Source organism: Coregonus lavaretus (assembly GCF_964263955.1).
Source record: "Coregonus lavaretus genome assembly, chromosome: 13".
Classification (NCBI taxonomy): domain Eukaryota; kingdom Metazoa; phylum Chordata; class Actinopteri; order Salmoniformes; family Salmonidae; genus Coregonus; species Coregonus lavaretus.
Genome location: NC_140000.1, coordinates 51,644,886 through 51,662,298, shown reverse-complemented (window position 1 = coordinate 51,662,298; position 17,413 = coordinate 51,644,886). Strand labels below are relative to the sequence as shown.

The window sequence follows — 17,413 nt, the reverse complement described above, 5'->3', positions numbered from 1 at the left end:
TTTGCCTTACAGTAAATAATTCCCCTAATTTAAATAGCCTACAATCGAACAAAGATACATAGCCTCTCTCTGTAGATTTGTTGATTAGCTTTGGTTTATATATTTTTATTTTATTTATTTTAGCAGACGCTCGTATCCAGAGCGACTTACAGTTAGTTTTTTTTCATACCCCCCGTGGGAATGAAAGGTCACATTTGATTTGCATTGGGTGAATAGACCACATAACATTGTACTATTTTTGCATGTCAAGAGCTCAGGGCATCCACTGCTCTGACCACGAGAACGTTATGAATGGTACCAGGGTAATACCATGCTGACGTGTATAACCTCCCCATGCACCGGAAGATCTTATTTCACTCTGATTACGCGTCCAAGGAATAGCCTATCTGTCCCATTCATTTCTAATCATGTACCCGGAAAAGTAACTCTTTGACGTGTATGCATGGTACGGTGTGTTTCCGGTATAGCGTGTGTTCACAGTTATCCAGCCTTTTCCTCTTGGGTTTCAATAGAACAGTCATTTCTGACTCCCGGCTCCTTACCTGTTTCCCCCTAAACGGCGTATCTAACTTTGTGGACATGGCATCATCAGTTTCGGCACAGGCGAATCCTGCTCCGGTTGCGGCGCTCCAGAGAGGAATAGTCAAGATGGTAGGAACATATGGATAAAGAGTGTGGGACTGGGGATGATGCTAACAGCTTGTTAGCTTTCGATTAACTAGCGAGTTAACGAGCTAGCTACGATATACAACAACTTCTCATTGTCGTGGTCTTTTTCTTGTTAGAAAAGTACTATTCAATGTCGTGTTCAATGACAATGTTGGCTAGCTAACACCGTTAGCTAACAAGCACCATAAATTGACTAAATTCTGCAGCAGTTTAGGATTAGCCACATACTTTGAGGAGTTGACATGGTTTATGTAAAAGGTGTTAGCTAACCTTACTGAAGTAAACATTGCCGTGCCCAAGGAAACTCTTGGGACACCACTTGAACAACAATGACAAACAAACAAGAGGGAGTTGTTTGTCCTGCACAGGTGTTTGAATTAGGTGTTTAGGAAAATACCCTGACGTTAGTGCAAACTCTCGCAAAATAGGTTTATATCTGGAGCCAGTTGAAGTTGCAACAAGACAACTAACGTTACAGTAACTAGCTAACTAGAAATTGTTTGCACATTAATTGTTGGCAGGTGTGGAAGCATGACACCTTTCCAAGCAAAATTGATAACTAGCTTGGTTGACCCCGGCTATGGGGTTCATGTAGCTAGGTATTTAGCCAGATAAACCAACTCTAGTTAGCTAGGAGTGTTCAAAGTTCGTGTCCTGATGAGCGCGTGTTCCTGTATCGTGGCTAAACAACTCTGATTTATGGTTCTGGAATGGAAGCTAGCTAGCATTCTTTTGATTCCACTCCAGACACAAAATCCAAATGGTTACTGTAGCAAGCTAACTAGTGTGCTATCATAGATTCTTTCACGTTAGAGGATGTAATTCAACTCGAACAATGGACACCACTATCAAAATAATATATTTTGGTTTGAGATGAATTGGCTACTTATTTCCAAAAAGTGTGGCAAAAATATCAAACGAACGTCTTGCGTTCAGTGTAGTTTCGTCAGCAAGTCTGCTGCTCTGAAGCGACCACGAGAAACTGACACGTATTCCTCCCCCTCCCCCGTCCCCCCGTAGTGGAAGCAAGCAGCAGTTGTAGTAATATCTATAGCTACAGTGGCCCAAAGTAACCCCAAATGATTTAGCATGCACAGTCTCATTCTACATCTAAGCGCTTTCTAGAGGCCAATACTCGTAACGACGGCATGCAAGTAATCACATTCCTGATTTCAGCACAGTTTGGCAATTACTCCGATTCTACTTCCTCTCTGTGGGCCAGTCTATACAGTTTCCAGGTTGTATTTGTGTTGACACAGGTTCTGTGTGTCAGTGTGTCATTTCCTGAAAAGCATTTTCAGTGATCAACTTCAGACCACAGTTTATCTAATCTAGTGCGGTATGTATAGGCTAGCTACAGCAGATATGGCTACCAGGTATCATACAACACTCAGACAATTCAGAGCTGTAGGATTCATCTCCCACCTACTATGGTTACTGACTGAAAGGCCTTATATATTTTTTAGTATACAGTAATTATAGACTGCCTGCCACTGCCTAGATGTCCCCATAGACCTATGTTTCCTCTGGAGAGGGTAAACAAGCGAGCGGTCACCTTGGGGATAAGGGAAGTGTGTGGTATGAGACAGTCGGTACAGTAAGGAATAGATCGACATTTACAGAATGGTTGGTTACCTGGAGGAAAATGGGGAAGGGTCATGCTTTTTCAATTTCAGTCAAGTGGAGGGTTTAGTATTTTTTTATTTAGTCCAGGGGAGTGTCATGTAATTTATGACATTTCAATATTTCTCAATGTTTTAGAATGAGTTGCTTATTAGGCTATATATCGATGTGTGCCCTATGCCGCACCGCATATCTAAGGCTCTGGTCTGTCCAAAAAGTGAGGGTAAACGATAGACACGTTCTCTGCTATCCACTTTGTTTTAATTATTATTTTGGGTATAAGGGAGGGTCACTTGTTTTTTTCCAAGCGTTCAGGGAGAGTTTAGCTGGAATTTATTTTGCTGAAGGGAGGGCCATCCATTTTCATTTCAGAGAGGTCAAATTTTTCTCCATGTAACCCTTATTATAAATAATGTTCACTCCCTAAAGGGTTAGAGGAGCCGATTTGTTGTACAGCATCTGGCTGGGTCGGATGGAGGAGCACAGAGAATAGTAGTCTGGGTGTTGAGGGATCTTCCCTGAAGACTTGGCTCCTTGTCACATATGGCTTACAGACTCAGTCCCACTAGTCTTGGTGTAACCTTTGTCTCCTGTCCTTCACTCCTTTCCTTCAAAACCACCAACCTGAACAGAACAGAGATATTAGCCTATTTCCACTTATCCAACCCTTTCAAATGAGGAAAGGAGACGAGGAGGCAAGCCAAAGCCACTGTCTAGATCGGAACACAGCCTTTGAGCAAACCGTAGAGGTCTATTCATTCAGAGGAGGCTGGTCGGAGGAGCTATAGGAGGACGGGCTCATTGTAATGGCTGGAATGGAATCAATGGAACTGAGTCAAACACGTTGTTTCCATGTGTTTGGTACCATTCCATTGAATCCATTCCAGCCATTACAATGAGCCTGTTCTCCTATATCTCCTCCCACCAGCCTCCCCTGTAGTCATTATTCGGATTCCGTTGCAAAATGTTCATCTACAGCTGGTCATGAATCACTACAGGAGCTATCTATGGCTGGTCATGAATCACTACAGGAGCTATCTATGGCTGGTCATGAATCACTACAGGAGCTATCATGACTGGTCATGAATCACTACAGGAGCTATCATGACTGGTCATGAATCACTACAGGAGCTACCTATGGCTGGTCATGAATCACTACAGGAGCTATCTATGGCTGGTCATGAATCACTACAGGAGCTATCATGACTGGTCATGAATCACTACAGGAGCTATCATGACTGGTCATGAATCACTACAGGAGCTATCATGACTGGTCATGAATCACTACAGGAGCTATCATGACTGGTCATGAATCACTACAGGAGCTATCATGACTGGTCATGAATCACTACAGGAGCTATCATGACTGGTCATGAATCACTACAGGAGCTTAGGCCCCTTTCCCTTCCTCCTGTTCTGTTTAGTGGTGTTCTGAGGAGTGAGTCACTCTTCAGTGTGGAAAATCTTTCTAGATCCCAATACTTCATCGTCTGGGGTGTATTCATTCCGCCGATTCTGTTTTCTAAACGGAAGCAAGCGAAACGGGAGGGACCTACCTGAATTCATCCAATAGAAACTCTTGTTTTGCTCTGTTTGCATCCGTTTGGGTCTTAAACGGTTTCCGTAATGAATAAACCCCAGATGACACTGGTCTGACAGTACTTCTCGCTACAAGAAAAGGCACTTTGTTTTTGATTGGGTCTAACCCTGTCTGAACTGAACACTCAACACCAACCTACCACTAGGCCTATTCACTGTCACAGCTGTTAGGTCTATACTAGGCCTGGCTCTACTACTGCTACTACTACAACCACGATCACTACTACTACGACTATTACTGCTACTACTACTACCACTATTACTACCACTATTACTGCTACTACTACTACTACAAACACGATCACTACTACTACGACTATTACTGCTGCTACTACTACTAGTAGTACTGTTACGAGACTATATACAGTCACACTCTTTCACCACAACCGTTTTTTCCTCTACCTCCAATACCATGCAATAGGGTTGAGTTCTGAGAGAATTAGTCAAAATAATAGTAAGCACTACCAAAAGCTCTACTTCCATATCAGCCCATTACCAGTCTCCGATTAGCCTGTAGACATTCTACCTACCCCTGCAGCAATGTAAATATCCCTGGTGTTTCCCCTAATAGCCCAATGCTAATATTTACTGTGACGTTCCTCTCTTCCAGGTCTTGTCAGGATGTGCAATAATCGTGCGGGGCCAGCCACGGGGAGGCCCGCCCCCGGAGCGTCAGATCAACCTGAGTAACATCCGTACCGGGGTGCTGGCTCGCCGCGCCCCCCAGAGCCAGCCCGACCAAAAGGACACCCCCGACGAGGTGTGTTGAAGCACTTCAACCAATTACTGACTCAATCAGTGGGCTGGTCCATTCATGAAGACGAATGAGGGGGGGGGGGGGTAGGCGTTGTATTGAGGTTCATAAGGAACTAAATTGATTTTGGGTGGCTGCATGAAGACGATGCATTCACTTTTTGGAGCAACATAATTATGGTGGAGTGTTTTCTCAGGGGTTGTACTAAGAAAAAGTGTTGGGTGTTCTTCGATCAGATTCCACCTGCAGTGCCAGTTATTATGTAATCGCTGATATATGATGCTTGTTGTCTCGTAAAGCATATACAGTTGAAATCGGAAGTTTACATACACTTAGGTTGGAGTCATTACAACTCGTTTTTCAACCACTCTACAGATTTATTGTTAATAAACTAGAGTTTTGGCAAGTCGGTTAGGACATCTACTTTGTGCATGACACAAGTAATTTTTCCAACAATTCTTTACAGACAGATTATTTCACTTATAATTCACTGTATCACAATTCCAGTGGGTCAGAAGTTTACATACACTAAGTTGACTGTGCCTTTAAACAGCTTGGAAAATTCCAGAAAATGATGTCATGGCTTTCGAAGCTTCTGATAGGCTAATTGACATCATTTGAGTCAATTGGAGGTGTACCTGTGGATGTATTTCAAGGCCTTCCTTCAAACTCAGTGCCTCTTTGCTTGACATCATGGGGAAATCTAAAGAAATCAGCCAAGACCTCAGAAAAAAAATTGTAGACCTCCACAATCTGGTTCATCCTTGGGAGCAATTTCCAAAAGCCTGAAGGTACCACGTTCATCTATACAAACAATAGTACTCAAGTATAAACACCATGGGACCACGCATCCGTCATACCGCTTAGGAAGGAGACGTGTTCTGTGTCCTAGAGATGAACGTACTTTGGTGCGAAAAGTGCAAACCAATCCCAGAACAACAGCAAAGGATCTTGTGAAGATGTTGGAGGAAACATGTACAAAAGTGTATATATCCACAGTAAAACGAGTCCTATATCGACATAACCTGAAAGGCCACTCAGCAAGGAAGAAGCCACTGCTCCAAAACCGCCATAAAAAAGCCAGACTATGGTTTGCAACTGCACATGGGGACAAAGATTGTACTTTTTGGAGAAATGTCCTCTGGTCTGATGAAACAAAAATAGAACTGTTTGGCCTTAATGACCATCATTATGTTTGGAGGAAAAAGGTGGTGCTTGCAAGCAGAAGAACACCATCCCAACCGTGAAGCACGGGGGTGGCAGCATCCTGCTGTGGGGGTGCTTTGCTGCAGGAGGGACTGGTGCACTTCACAAAATAGATGGCATCATGAGGAAGGGAAATTATGTGGATATATTGAAGCAACATCTCAAGACATCAGTCAGGAAGTTAAAGCTTGGTTGCAAATGGTCTTCCAAATGGACGACCCCAAGCATACATCCAAAGTTGTGGCAAAATGGCTTAAGGACAACAAAGTCAAGGTTTTGGAGTGGCCATCACAAAGCCCTGACCTCAATCCTATAGAAAATGTGTGGGCAGAACTGAAAAAGCGTGTGCGAGCAAGGAGGCCTACAAACCTGACTCAGTTACACAAGCTCTTTCAGGAGGAATGGGCCAAAATTCACCCAATTTATGGTGGGAAGCTTGTGGAAGGCTACCCAAAACGTTTGACCCAAGTGAAACAATTTAAAGGCAATGCTACCAAATACTAATTGAGTGTATGTAAACTTCTGACCCACTGGGAATGTGGTGAAAGAAATAAAAGCTTAAATAAATAATTCTCTACTATTATTCTGATATTTCACATTCTTAAAATAAAGTGGTGATCCTAACTGACCTAAGACAGGGAATTTTTACTAGGATTAAATGTCAGGAATTGTGGAAAACTGAGTTTAAATGTAGTTGGCTAAGGTGTATGTAAACCTCCGACTTCAACTGTATGTGTCCCGTTTTTGGTCATAGAGAATGATAGAGGCCTCTAGTGGCCAAAAGGCCGTATCAGCATGGGCAGTGCCATTTGAGGGCTTCCACCATTTTTAATGTAGTCAACTGGGTGGTACATCCAACTTCATTGGCTGATCCCTCCTGGTGACCCTGTTGGAGTCATGTCCAACCGGGTCATCAGGAGGGATCAGCTAATTGTGAAAAATAATATTGACTTCTACAAAATGGAGATTGCGCTGCCCATGCAGTCATAGATGCTATAATGGAACAGATGCAAAGATGAGTCCTATCTCTTTGGTCAGGGTCTAGAGATGAATTGTGGGTGATTGTGATTATTTGGTGCCCCTAGTGGTAAAACATTGCCGTGATCAACAGGTGAACCTGTCTTCTTTCCCTTGCAGCCCTATGCCTTCCAGGCCAGAGAGTTCCTGCGCAAGATACTGGTTGGGAAGGAGGTATGCTTCACAGTGGAGGTCAAGACCGCTCTGGGCAGAGAATACGGCATGGTGTACCTGGGCAGAGGTGAGAAGACCACCAGACACTAACACAGCCACAAATAGAGGCCAGAGTTACTACTAGTCGGGGAAAACATCACTACATCACTGGTGCACTATTTGTCTATATCCCACAGGGATATTTTTCCATTCAGGGATAGGATTTCAATTCCTCCTTGAATTGACTGCATTTCCATTGATCGAATGAATGGACTCTTCTTCATGCATCCACTGTACCTCCAACTTCATACTCTGTTTCTTTATTTCTTTTGAGTGTTAAATCCTCTGTCTCTCTCGCTCCCTCTAGACACCACCGGCGAGAACATTGCTGAGTGTCTGGTGAACGAGGGCCTCGCCACCGTCCGCAGGGAAGGAATCCGGGGCAACAAGTAAGATCTCAGCAGTGCTGTGATGTCACAAGCAACAGGGTGCATCAGTCTTTTAACAGGGTGTTGATTGATTTACTAAGTCTTTAATCAGCCCCATAGAGATTTGAAGTGGTGGTAACCAGGGAAACATGATACTGCAGTCAATTTGTCACAGTAGAATTTGCCATTGTTACATGCGTAAGATGATGGGATAAACATCAGTCGTCTGTCTATTGTGACACCTTTTGATTATTTCCCTATTGTGACATCAGCACACTGTCCACTTGCTGTGATGCCACAGAAGGCCGAAGTATGATGTCACAATTCAACACTTGCACTATGACAGAATTTAGAAAATAGTGTGACTCATGAGTGTGTGATGTCACAATGCGCTTGCTTGATGTCACAATGGGCTGCATGTATTATTGATGACACAATGCCACTGCACATAGAATCTTCACCCCCTCCCATTTGAGGCTCTCAGTTAAGGTGTGAGACCAGGTGGTGGCAGTGTTGCTCTGCAGTAACATTGAGGCTTTCCCACTGATCGGTGGTCTCAAAAGCCTCTGTCATACATAACATAAAGCTTTATTATCCAGTTGAAAACTCACCAGTCTAATAACTGTCCCAAAACACCCATTCAGCCCTGAGTGATTGATCGCCCCTTAGTGGGCATGACTGGGCACTACAGGAGTTCAGTGCTGTGAAACCCTGTGTTTTCACTGTGTGTACCAGATGAATATATAAATGGCCTGCCTGCATATTTTGGACCTAACGACTCGTTTCGAGCATTTCACTCAATGGCTCGGAACAGGCTTTAATGTAAACGCCTCTACGCAGGCCGTCGTTTGGCCCAAATGGGGTTGTTATTATGGTGGGAGGGCTGGGAGACGAGCGGACCCTTATTCATTAGCCTGGCGATTGCTCTCCATGATCACCCCAATTGGAGGGCGACGATGATTTGAAATCGGAGCGGGCGAGCACATGTTCCGAACCTGGCTGTCCGCGGCGCTCAAACTATGCCAGGAGCCAATTAACAGAAGGCCCGGGCCACGTGCCAACCATCCTCTCCTCGCTGCTGGGGCACACGCGCAAACAATTACACTACACAGATCTCCTCTTCAAACAATTACACCACACAGATCTCCTCTTCAAACAATTACACTACACAGATCTCCTCTTCAAACAATTACACCACACAGATCTCCTCTTCAAACAATTACACCACACAGATCTCCTCTTCAAACAATTACACTACACAGATCTCCTCTTCAAACAATTACACTACACAGATCTCCTCTTCAAACAATTACACCACACAGATCTCCTCTTCAAACAATTACACCACACAGATCTCCTCTTCAAACAATTACACTACACAGATCTCCTCTTCAAACAATTACACTACACAGATCTCCTCTTCAAACAATTACACCACACAGATCTCCTCTTCAAACAATTACACTACACAGATCTCCTCTTCAAACAATTACACCACACAGATCTCCTCTTCAAACAATTACACCACACAGATCTCCTCTTCAAACAATTACACTACACAGATCTCCTCTTCAAACAATTACACCACACAGATCTCCTCTTCAAACAATTACACTACACAGATCTCCTCTTCAAACAATTACACCACACAGATCTCCTCTTCAAACAATTACACTACACAGATCTCCTCTTCAAACAATTACACCACACAGATCTCCTCTTCAAACAATTACACCACACAGATCTCCTCTTCAAACAATTACACTACACAGATCTCCCCTTCAAACAATTACACCACACAGATCTCCTCTTCAAACAATTACACTACACAGATCTCCTCTTCAAACAATTACAGCACACAGATCTCCTCTTCAAACAATTACACCACACAGATCTCCTCTTCAAACAATTACACTACACAGATCTCCTCTTCAAACAATTACACCACACAGATCTCCTCTTCAAACAATTACACCACACAGATCTCCTCTTCAAACAATTACACTACACAGATCTCCTCTTCAAACAATTACACCACACAGATCTCCTCTTCAAACAATTACACCACACAGATCTCCTCTTCAAACAATTACACTACACAGATCTCCTCTTCAAACAATTACACCACACAGATCTCCTCTTCAAACAATTACACTACACAGATCTCCTCTTCAAACAATTACACCACACAGATCTCCTCTTCAAACAATTACACCACACAGATCTCCTCTTCAAACAATTACACTACACAGATCTCCTCTTCAAACAATTACACCACACAGATCTCCTCTTCAAACAATTTATGTTTCTTCCAAGGTAACCCAACCTTGGGCCAGGCAGGCTCCTCCTGGCCTATGAGACAGCAGGCTCTCTCTCTGACTGGCTGTTTTTGTTAAATGATTGAAGGGGGTGTTGTGGTGGTTTATGTAACCACACCGACCGTGGGTGAGGGAATCCAAATTAGAATTGGTACCACTGCTTCACAACTATTGATCCTTTAAACTGCCATCCCCAGTGGAGGGGCTGAACTGATGAGGGGTTGCCTCTTCTGAACCACGTTCTTCAATGTCGAGTGGTTATGTTTCTATTTGCTGTGTTCTGCAGATTTTCGGTGCTAGCTCCATATTGACAACTAGGCTATAGCCTAAAAGTGCTTTAGTTTTTTGCTGCCCGTTTGTGGGTTGATGTTAGAATTTTTTTTGGGGAAAAGACATCTCTCTCTTTTTTGATTTTAGAAGTAAGTTTCAGCCCCGTCTTTCCAGCTACAGTGCTGTGAACTAAATATAAATATATTTAGTGAAGGAATGATTTGACATTGTCTCACACAGTACCAAGTAGGCTACCTCCTGTGTCTTCATTGATCTCTGATCGTCAGCCTAGTCGCATACTCACAGTATCTCGCTGTGTCCGTTCAGTATCTGGGCTAGCCTCAAGCTGCATCCCTACATAGTGCACTACTTTTAACCAGAGCCTTATGGGCCCTGGTCAAAAGAAGTGCACTGCGCTATAGTGAAAAGGCGCAGCCTCAATCTCAGTGATTCCAGCCTGGCTTGTGCAGTTTTTTTGTATTTTTTTGTATATATTTGGTATTTTTTTAACCAGTTTTTCTCCCAAATTTCGTGATATCCAATTGGTAGTTACAGTGTTGTCCCATCGCTGCAACTCCTGTACAGACTCGGGAGAAGCGAAGGTCGAGACCCTGCTCACTTAACCCGGAAGCCAGCAGCACCAATGTGTCGGAGGAAACACCATACACCTGGCAACCGTGTCAGCGTGTATGCACCCGGCCTGCCACAGGAATCGCTAGAGCGCGATGGTACAAGGACATCCCGGCTGGCCAAACCCTCCCCTAACCCGGACAACGCTGGGCCAATTGTGCGTCGCCTCATGGGTCTCCCGGTCGCGGCCGGCTGCGACACAGCCCGGGATCGAACCCGGATCTGTAGTGACGCCTCAAGCACTGCAGTGCCTTAGACCACTGCGCCACTCAGGAGCCCCCCCCGGTTTGTGCTGTTAGTCCTAAGTAGCTTAAGTACAATTTACTTTCTGTAGGCTTTGTGGGCTGGCCCAGAAACTTAATGTTCTCTGTATTCCTGCTTCGGTAAGCAAGAAACAGTTCTATTTCAGTTGGGATTTGTGTCTAGAACGGTCGAGGATGGAAGGGGGTTGTTGGGCGCCAGTCCAATGCTCCAATTAGGAACTGTTTCAGAACACTCAGACTCTCTCTCTTTTCTTTGTGTGTGTGTGTGACGTATTTTAATTGAGTACCACTTTGTGCCCCTTTCTAAACCGAGCACCCACTCTCCCTTTCAGACAGCATCAATGTAAAAAGGCTGAATTTACACAGCGCTCGTTTCAACAAAGAACCCCGTCCCAATATCTCACTCTCCGTTTCTCATATCAGTTATGGGCAAGCCTCACTTCTCCACTCCACAGAAAACGTGTTAAACTGTTCACACGACGACGGAAAAGAATGAAGAAAATAAAAAAAGGCGAAGTGGAAAACGCTGATGGTCTTTCAAGATAACGGTCGCCATTTGTTTTGAACCAGCGTGGAATTGAGACATATATCGCCTGCCTTGCCCGTTTGAGGGAGTTGTTGGGAGCCATGTTGTCTTCAAAGTGCCCTCTAATCTTTGTTAGAGGCCCAGCCTGACAATCTGGTTATCAACACGCTGAACCTGAAAGCTCATGCAGATGGAAGAGAAACTGGGGAGTTGTGTACTTGGCCGTCTACCAGGTGTCTGACACTGAAGAGAGTTGTTCCCCCTGAATCTCCCTTATGTTTTTGGTTGATCAACTAAACCAATGCGTATCCCACAAGTATTAGGTGGCCACGGGCCCTCGTGTCACAGCTAAAGGCTAATTTTGTGACACTAGAAACACTGCTTTTATTGAATTGGCGTGGGTCATGAAAGCATAACCATACATTTGGGAACCATTGCTCTTTTTGACCCTAATTTATCTGAAAGGATTTAAAAAGCATAACGTAGTAGAACTGCTATGTCCAGTTGTATGTCCACCTAGCCAGTCTCATCAGTTTAGCCTGAGGGCCGGTAGTAGAACTGTCAGTGTAGCTAGAACTACTAACTAGTGCCCATGCAGTTCCAGTTGCCCCCTAAGGCCAAACGGATAATATAGAGGACTGGACCAGTAACAGAAGAGTGAGCTGGAGGCTTGCTGGCATCAGTATAATTGTCACCTACTGATGCCCTTTAACAAGGCACTGTGCTGGGACTGGGCTCTGTGTCAGCAAAAAGAACAATTTCCATTGTCTCTAAGATCTATTCCAGCTACTTTACTATAGTTTGAAACCTCAGCCTGTGTGTTATATACTAACCACTTGTCTTCTCTTGTCCCGGTGTGTGTAGTCCAGATCAGGCTAGACTGTGTGACCTGGAGGACCAGGCCAAGGCCTCCAAGAAAGGCATGTGGACGGAGGGCGGTGGCACTAACACCGTACGCGACCTCAAGTACAGCATTGAGAACCCCCGCAACTTCGTTGACTCCATGCACCAGAAACCTGTCAATGGTAGGGCTAACACTCACACATACTCACACACACCTCATAGTTCCTTATTAGAAGCCCCTGTGTGCACACCACACACAGCTGCATAATCCACCATTTTGGCTCGATGCCTCTATATCTGGCACGTAATGGCTCCCTGTATCACACCTCACAGGCTCATTATGTGAGTTTCACCCCCTCTAATGCGTTTCTCCATTCTGTCCGGTCCACCGCAGCTAACGGCCACTCCCTTTAATTTAATGGTGAAATGGTGTGGAGGGTTTTGTACCATTCAGCGAGTCCGCCCCTGTTTTAAATGGGCAGTAGCAATCCAACCGAATCGCTTTAAATGTTCCCTCCATTGAGTTCCGGGGGCCCGGAATCGGAATACTAATTTTCCCGGTCTGGATTATGGCTGATCCCCTTGTCTGACTGCATTTATTCAGCCCCCGAACACTCAAAACACCATTTACAGCTCAAATGCTGCTTGTGTAGCGGCCTTTCACACTAACAGACATTTTTAGAGGTCAGGGCGACAACAGAAGAAGAGGGAGAGAATACATTATTCTATAACCCACCAGAGCAGTATGTAATCAACAACATGTACTGTAAACACCCTCCATATAGTAGAGGACAAGAATGGGGTGAAGAGGTGAAGGTCATCCTGTAGATGGAAACATTTGACCACTGACTTTTAAGGCATAATACAGTATAGAACTGAATCCATAGAGATCCTATTAAATGATTCTAATTCCTAATTCTATGACTGAATCTACTGTAGCACTGGCTCTGTATAGAACTGAGTCTGCTTTACTCTAAAACTGGTAGAACCTATAAAACAGAATTATGAGGTCATAGTAGAATGTTTCCCCCTGTGTAAACCGATGGGTTTTATCGTATTAAAACTATGAATTTAATGTATGAATACTTTATTTCTGACCCTAGTGTCTCTCTCTCTCTCTCGCTCTCTCGCTCTCTCTCTCGCTCTCCTTTCTCTCTCGCTCTCCTTTCTCTCTCTCTCTCGCTCTCCTTTCTCTCTCTCTCTCGCTCTCCTCTCTCTCTCTCTCTCTCTCTCTCTCTCAGCCATCATTGAGCACGTGCGCGACGGTAGTGTGGTCCGTGCCCTGCTCCTGCCTGACTACTACCTGGTCACGGTCATGCTCTCTGGGGTCAAGGTCAGTCTCTTTGACCGTACTATGATCGTAGGATATATGGTTGTGTGTATGGTCAACTTTTATATCCTCTATAGACTACAGCGCATATTCCTACTGATTTCATTAGGGAATATCCCTATATGTTTCTGCAGGGGTTAGATAATTGTACTACTTCATTATCAGGGGATGGTCTATCACTTTCTAACTCATAAGGTATGTGAGATGGAAGTGATTTTAGGGTTTTTTCCTTTTGTTGTTACTCTCCTATTTCACCATCCATCTTTTTCTAAGACCCAGAGGTTTTACAAACGGACCACTGCAGATAACAAATCTTTCCCATCTCACACTTAAGATATTACAGCCGTCTTGAACCTTAGTGCCCCATCTCCCAGCTCTGGTCTGTCTCCCATATCTAGTTTGTATTTACTATAAGGTGTATCTGTCATATGAATTTATCTTTTGGTCTTTTGGCATTTTCTTCCTCTCTCTCTTGGTCCTGTGTAGCTCAGTTGGTAAGAGTAACGCCAGGGTCGTGGGTTCGATATCCGCTGTGGTCACACACAAATAAATGCACTCACTGTAGTAGAAATAGCTTTGGATAAAAGAGTCTACTAAATGGCATATTACATTATATATCCTCTCTCCAGTGTCCAACGTTCAAGCGCGAGGCGGACGGCACGGAGTCGCCAGAGCCCTTTGCTGCCGAGGCCAAGTTCTTCACAGAGTCACGTCTGCTCCAGAGGGACGTGCAGATCATCCTGGAGAGCTGCCCCAACCAGGTCATCCTGGGTACCATCCTCCACCCGGTGAGACTGACTGACCCCTCACCTATGACCCCTGAGCATTGTACTATACGCAAAGGCTGGTAGCTTGGAGTTCTGTTGCTGTAGGCCAGAGGGCAAGGAAGGATAACTATATAATTTTGAACCTTGCAGAAGTCTGTGAGGTTGTTGCACTTAACTGTACTCAAACTTTCTTCATGAGACCCTTACATTGTATGAGGTTCTCTGTGAACGTGTTTGAGCGCAGGCAATGTGATGTCATCTCTTTCTGTTGAGCTTACTCTGTTATCTTTGTTTCCTCAACAGTAATCATCACTATAAATAGTGTATTTATCATGGAATATACAATACTTTATATGTTCTATCCTCGTTGTTTCATCTCCAGAACGGGAACATCACAGAGCTGCTGCTGAAGGAAGGGTTCGCCCGCTGTGTGGACTGGTCCATGGCCGTCTACACCCAGGGAGCAGAGAAACTCCGGGCCGGAGAAAAGTCAGTCCCTTCCCCAACCAAAACCCATACCGCAACACAGGCACTGTCAATGTGACCACAACCGTCATTATCCTCTACCGTTTTAGTAACCAACCAATTAGGGGATGTGGCTAATTGTGAATACTTTAGAAATTAGTCATTTCTTTCGAACTGGAAGTGAGACTGACAGAACTTTGTCAGTGATCTGACAGAGGTTGGATTGGAGGAAGCAATGGCATGCTCACCTGAAAAAGGCGTGCAGTGAACAGGTGCAACTTTAATGACTAAAGTCAGATATAAAGTATGTAGAAAAGATAATGGATATATACCAAAATAAAAGCTTGACAGTCAGGGAAAATTGAAAATGGCAAAAACAATGAATTTAGCAGTATTGATTTTATTATGTTTGAGCAAAAGAACACAGCATTAGCCATGGCTGTGCAGAGAATTGCAGGAAATTAGCTTTAAAACAGACAATTTTCTCTCAGCTGCCATGCCCCCTGCCACACCCGACACTCTTTTTGATCCAGAAAAATCTCTGAAATATCAAGCAACTTACGTATGTACAGATCAGTGAGTCCCCCCGAGGGAGGCAGTAATTTGAGAAGTAATTTAACAGGCATAAATCAGTATTCTAGTTGGTCTGAATCCAGCACAGTTGGAGATGTAGAAGTTTCACCCTCAGAGTATCAATTGAGCCAGCTTTGCCTGTCATCATTGTTAGTCTTTGAGTCGTTTTAGCATGGATTTGATTTAATATTTTGTATTGAAACACATTATGAAAACATTGAATACCAGATGATGGGAAGTTCTTATGAAATGTTTTTATGTAGGCCTATTGCCTTTATATTTCTTACTAAGAATCATATGAATGTGTTTAAAAAAATGTTTTATTCCTTTTTACCAGGAATTATATACTGAACAAAAATATAAACGCAACGTAAAGTGTTGGTCCCATGTTTCATGAGCTGAAATAAAAGACCCAGGAATTTTCCATACGCACAAAAAGTGTATTTCTCTGAAATTGTGTGCACAAATGTGTTTACATCCCTGTTAGTGAGCATTTCTCCTTTGCCAATATAATCCATCCACCTGACAGGTGTGGCATATCAAGAAGCTGATTAAACAGCATGATCATTACACAGGTGCACCTTGTGCTGGGGACAATAAAAGGCCACTCTAAAATGTCCAGTTTTGTCACACAACACAATGCCACAGTTGTGTCAAGTTTTGAGGGAGTTAAATTGGCATGCTGACTGCAGGAATGTCCACCAGAGCTGTTGCCAGATAATTTAATGTTCATTTCTCTACCATAAGCCATCTCCAACGTCGTTTTAGAGAATTTGGCAGTACGTCCAACCGGCCTCACAACCACAGACCATGTGTAAACACGCTAGCCCAGGACCTCCACATCAGGCTTCATCACATGCGGGATTGTCTGAGACCAGCCACCCGGACAGCTGATTGGCTTGGCCTGGCTCTCCAGTGTTTGGGCCTGGCGCCAAAGTGGGTGGGCCTGTGCCCTCCCAGGCCGACCCACGGTTGCGCCCCTGCCCAGTCGTGAAATCCATAGATTAGGGCCTAATTAATTTATTTCAATTGACTGATTTCCTTATATGAACTACACCTCAGTGAAATTGTTGCATTTATATTTTTGTTCAGTATATGAAAGGATGTTTTGATATATTTCTTTATTTTTCTGAGAATTGTATGAAAGGATGTTTTCTCTACCTTCATTGTTCTTTTGACCAAATCTCCTGCTTTTCACATCACCATTCACACAAGGCCATTACGTCTTCATTGATGATTGCTGCTCTGTTTGTTTCCTCTCCTCTTTTTGTTGACATTATCCCCCTTCTAACTGAGTCATCCTTTCTGTTTGTTAGATCTGCTAAAGAGCGTAAAGTGCGTATCTGGAAGGACTACGTAGCCCCCACAGCCAACATGGACCAGAAGGACAGGCAGTTTGTGGCCAAGGTAAGAAGACCCAGCAGGTCTACACACTACACTGCTTCAGGAGGATTGGGACTGGGGTTGCGTTCCATTCCAGAAGGTCGTCCCCTTCCGCTCTGCCCTTGTTTACTCCACTTAATGAATTTGGGGGTGGGCGAGGGTAGAGTGAAAAGGAGATGCTTTCTGTAATGGAACACGGTCTGTGTTCAATCCGTGAGACTAACTTTACTTTGATTGTTAGGGGATGTTTCCCTGGCTTCCTCCATGGCTGTGATTACTGCAGTATTTCCACAACCGTTTATTTAATCTTTTTGTCATAGCACTGCACCAAAAGCAGGACCAGTCCTAGAAAGCGCTGACAAAATATGTGCACCCCCCTCTCACACACCTCCTCCCAAAAACCTCCCAGCACAGAGGAACAAAGAGGAAGCGCTTTAGCAGCAACCTTGAACACTCACTCCCTAGCCAAATGACTGCGGAATCGCCTGGCGTTTCTCCTATGTTCCCAGACCGTTCCAGCTCCGCTCAGAGACACGGGACGGGATATTAGTTCTGGATGTTATTGGGATACGGCAGAGGAAATAATGATTGGCTTA

At 44.1% G+C, this 17,413-nt stretch overlaps 1 protein-coding gene across 1 annotated transcript in view; it reads left to right on the top strand.

Moving 5' to 3' along the window:
• Nucleotides 1-430: 430 nt before the first annotated feature.
• LOC311139750 (staphylococcal nuclease domain-containing protein 1-like) overlaps nucleotides 431-17,413 on the top strand; it is a gene marked incomplete at its 3' end in the record, with an annotated part of 64,639 nt that continues 47,656 nt past the window's right edge. The window contains exons 1-9 of the mRNA XM_084174689.1: nucleotides 431-651; nucleotides 4,502-4,651; nucleotides 6,989-7,109; nucleotides 7,389-7,470; nucleotides 12,321-12,481; nucleotides 13,541-13,632; nucleotides 14,259-14,417; nucleotides 14,779-14,885; nucleotides 16,751-16,841. Of these exons, the coding sequence (XP_084030815.1) occupies nucleotides 439-651; nucleotides 4,502-4,651; nucleotides 6,989-7,109; nucleotides 7,389-7,470; nucleotides 12,321-12,481; nucleotides 13,541-13,632; nucleotides 14,259-14,417; nucleotides 14,779-14,885; nucleotides 16,751-16,841 (1,176 nt within the window). The 5' untranslated portion in view covers nucleotides 431-438. The remainder of the gene's footprint in view (nucleotides 652-4,501; nucleotides 4,652-6,988; nucleotides 7,110-7,388; nucleotides 7,471-12,320; nucleotides 12,482-13,540; nucleotides 13,633-14,258; nucleotides 14,418-14,778; nucleotides 14,886-16,750; nucleotides 16,842-17,413) is intronic.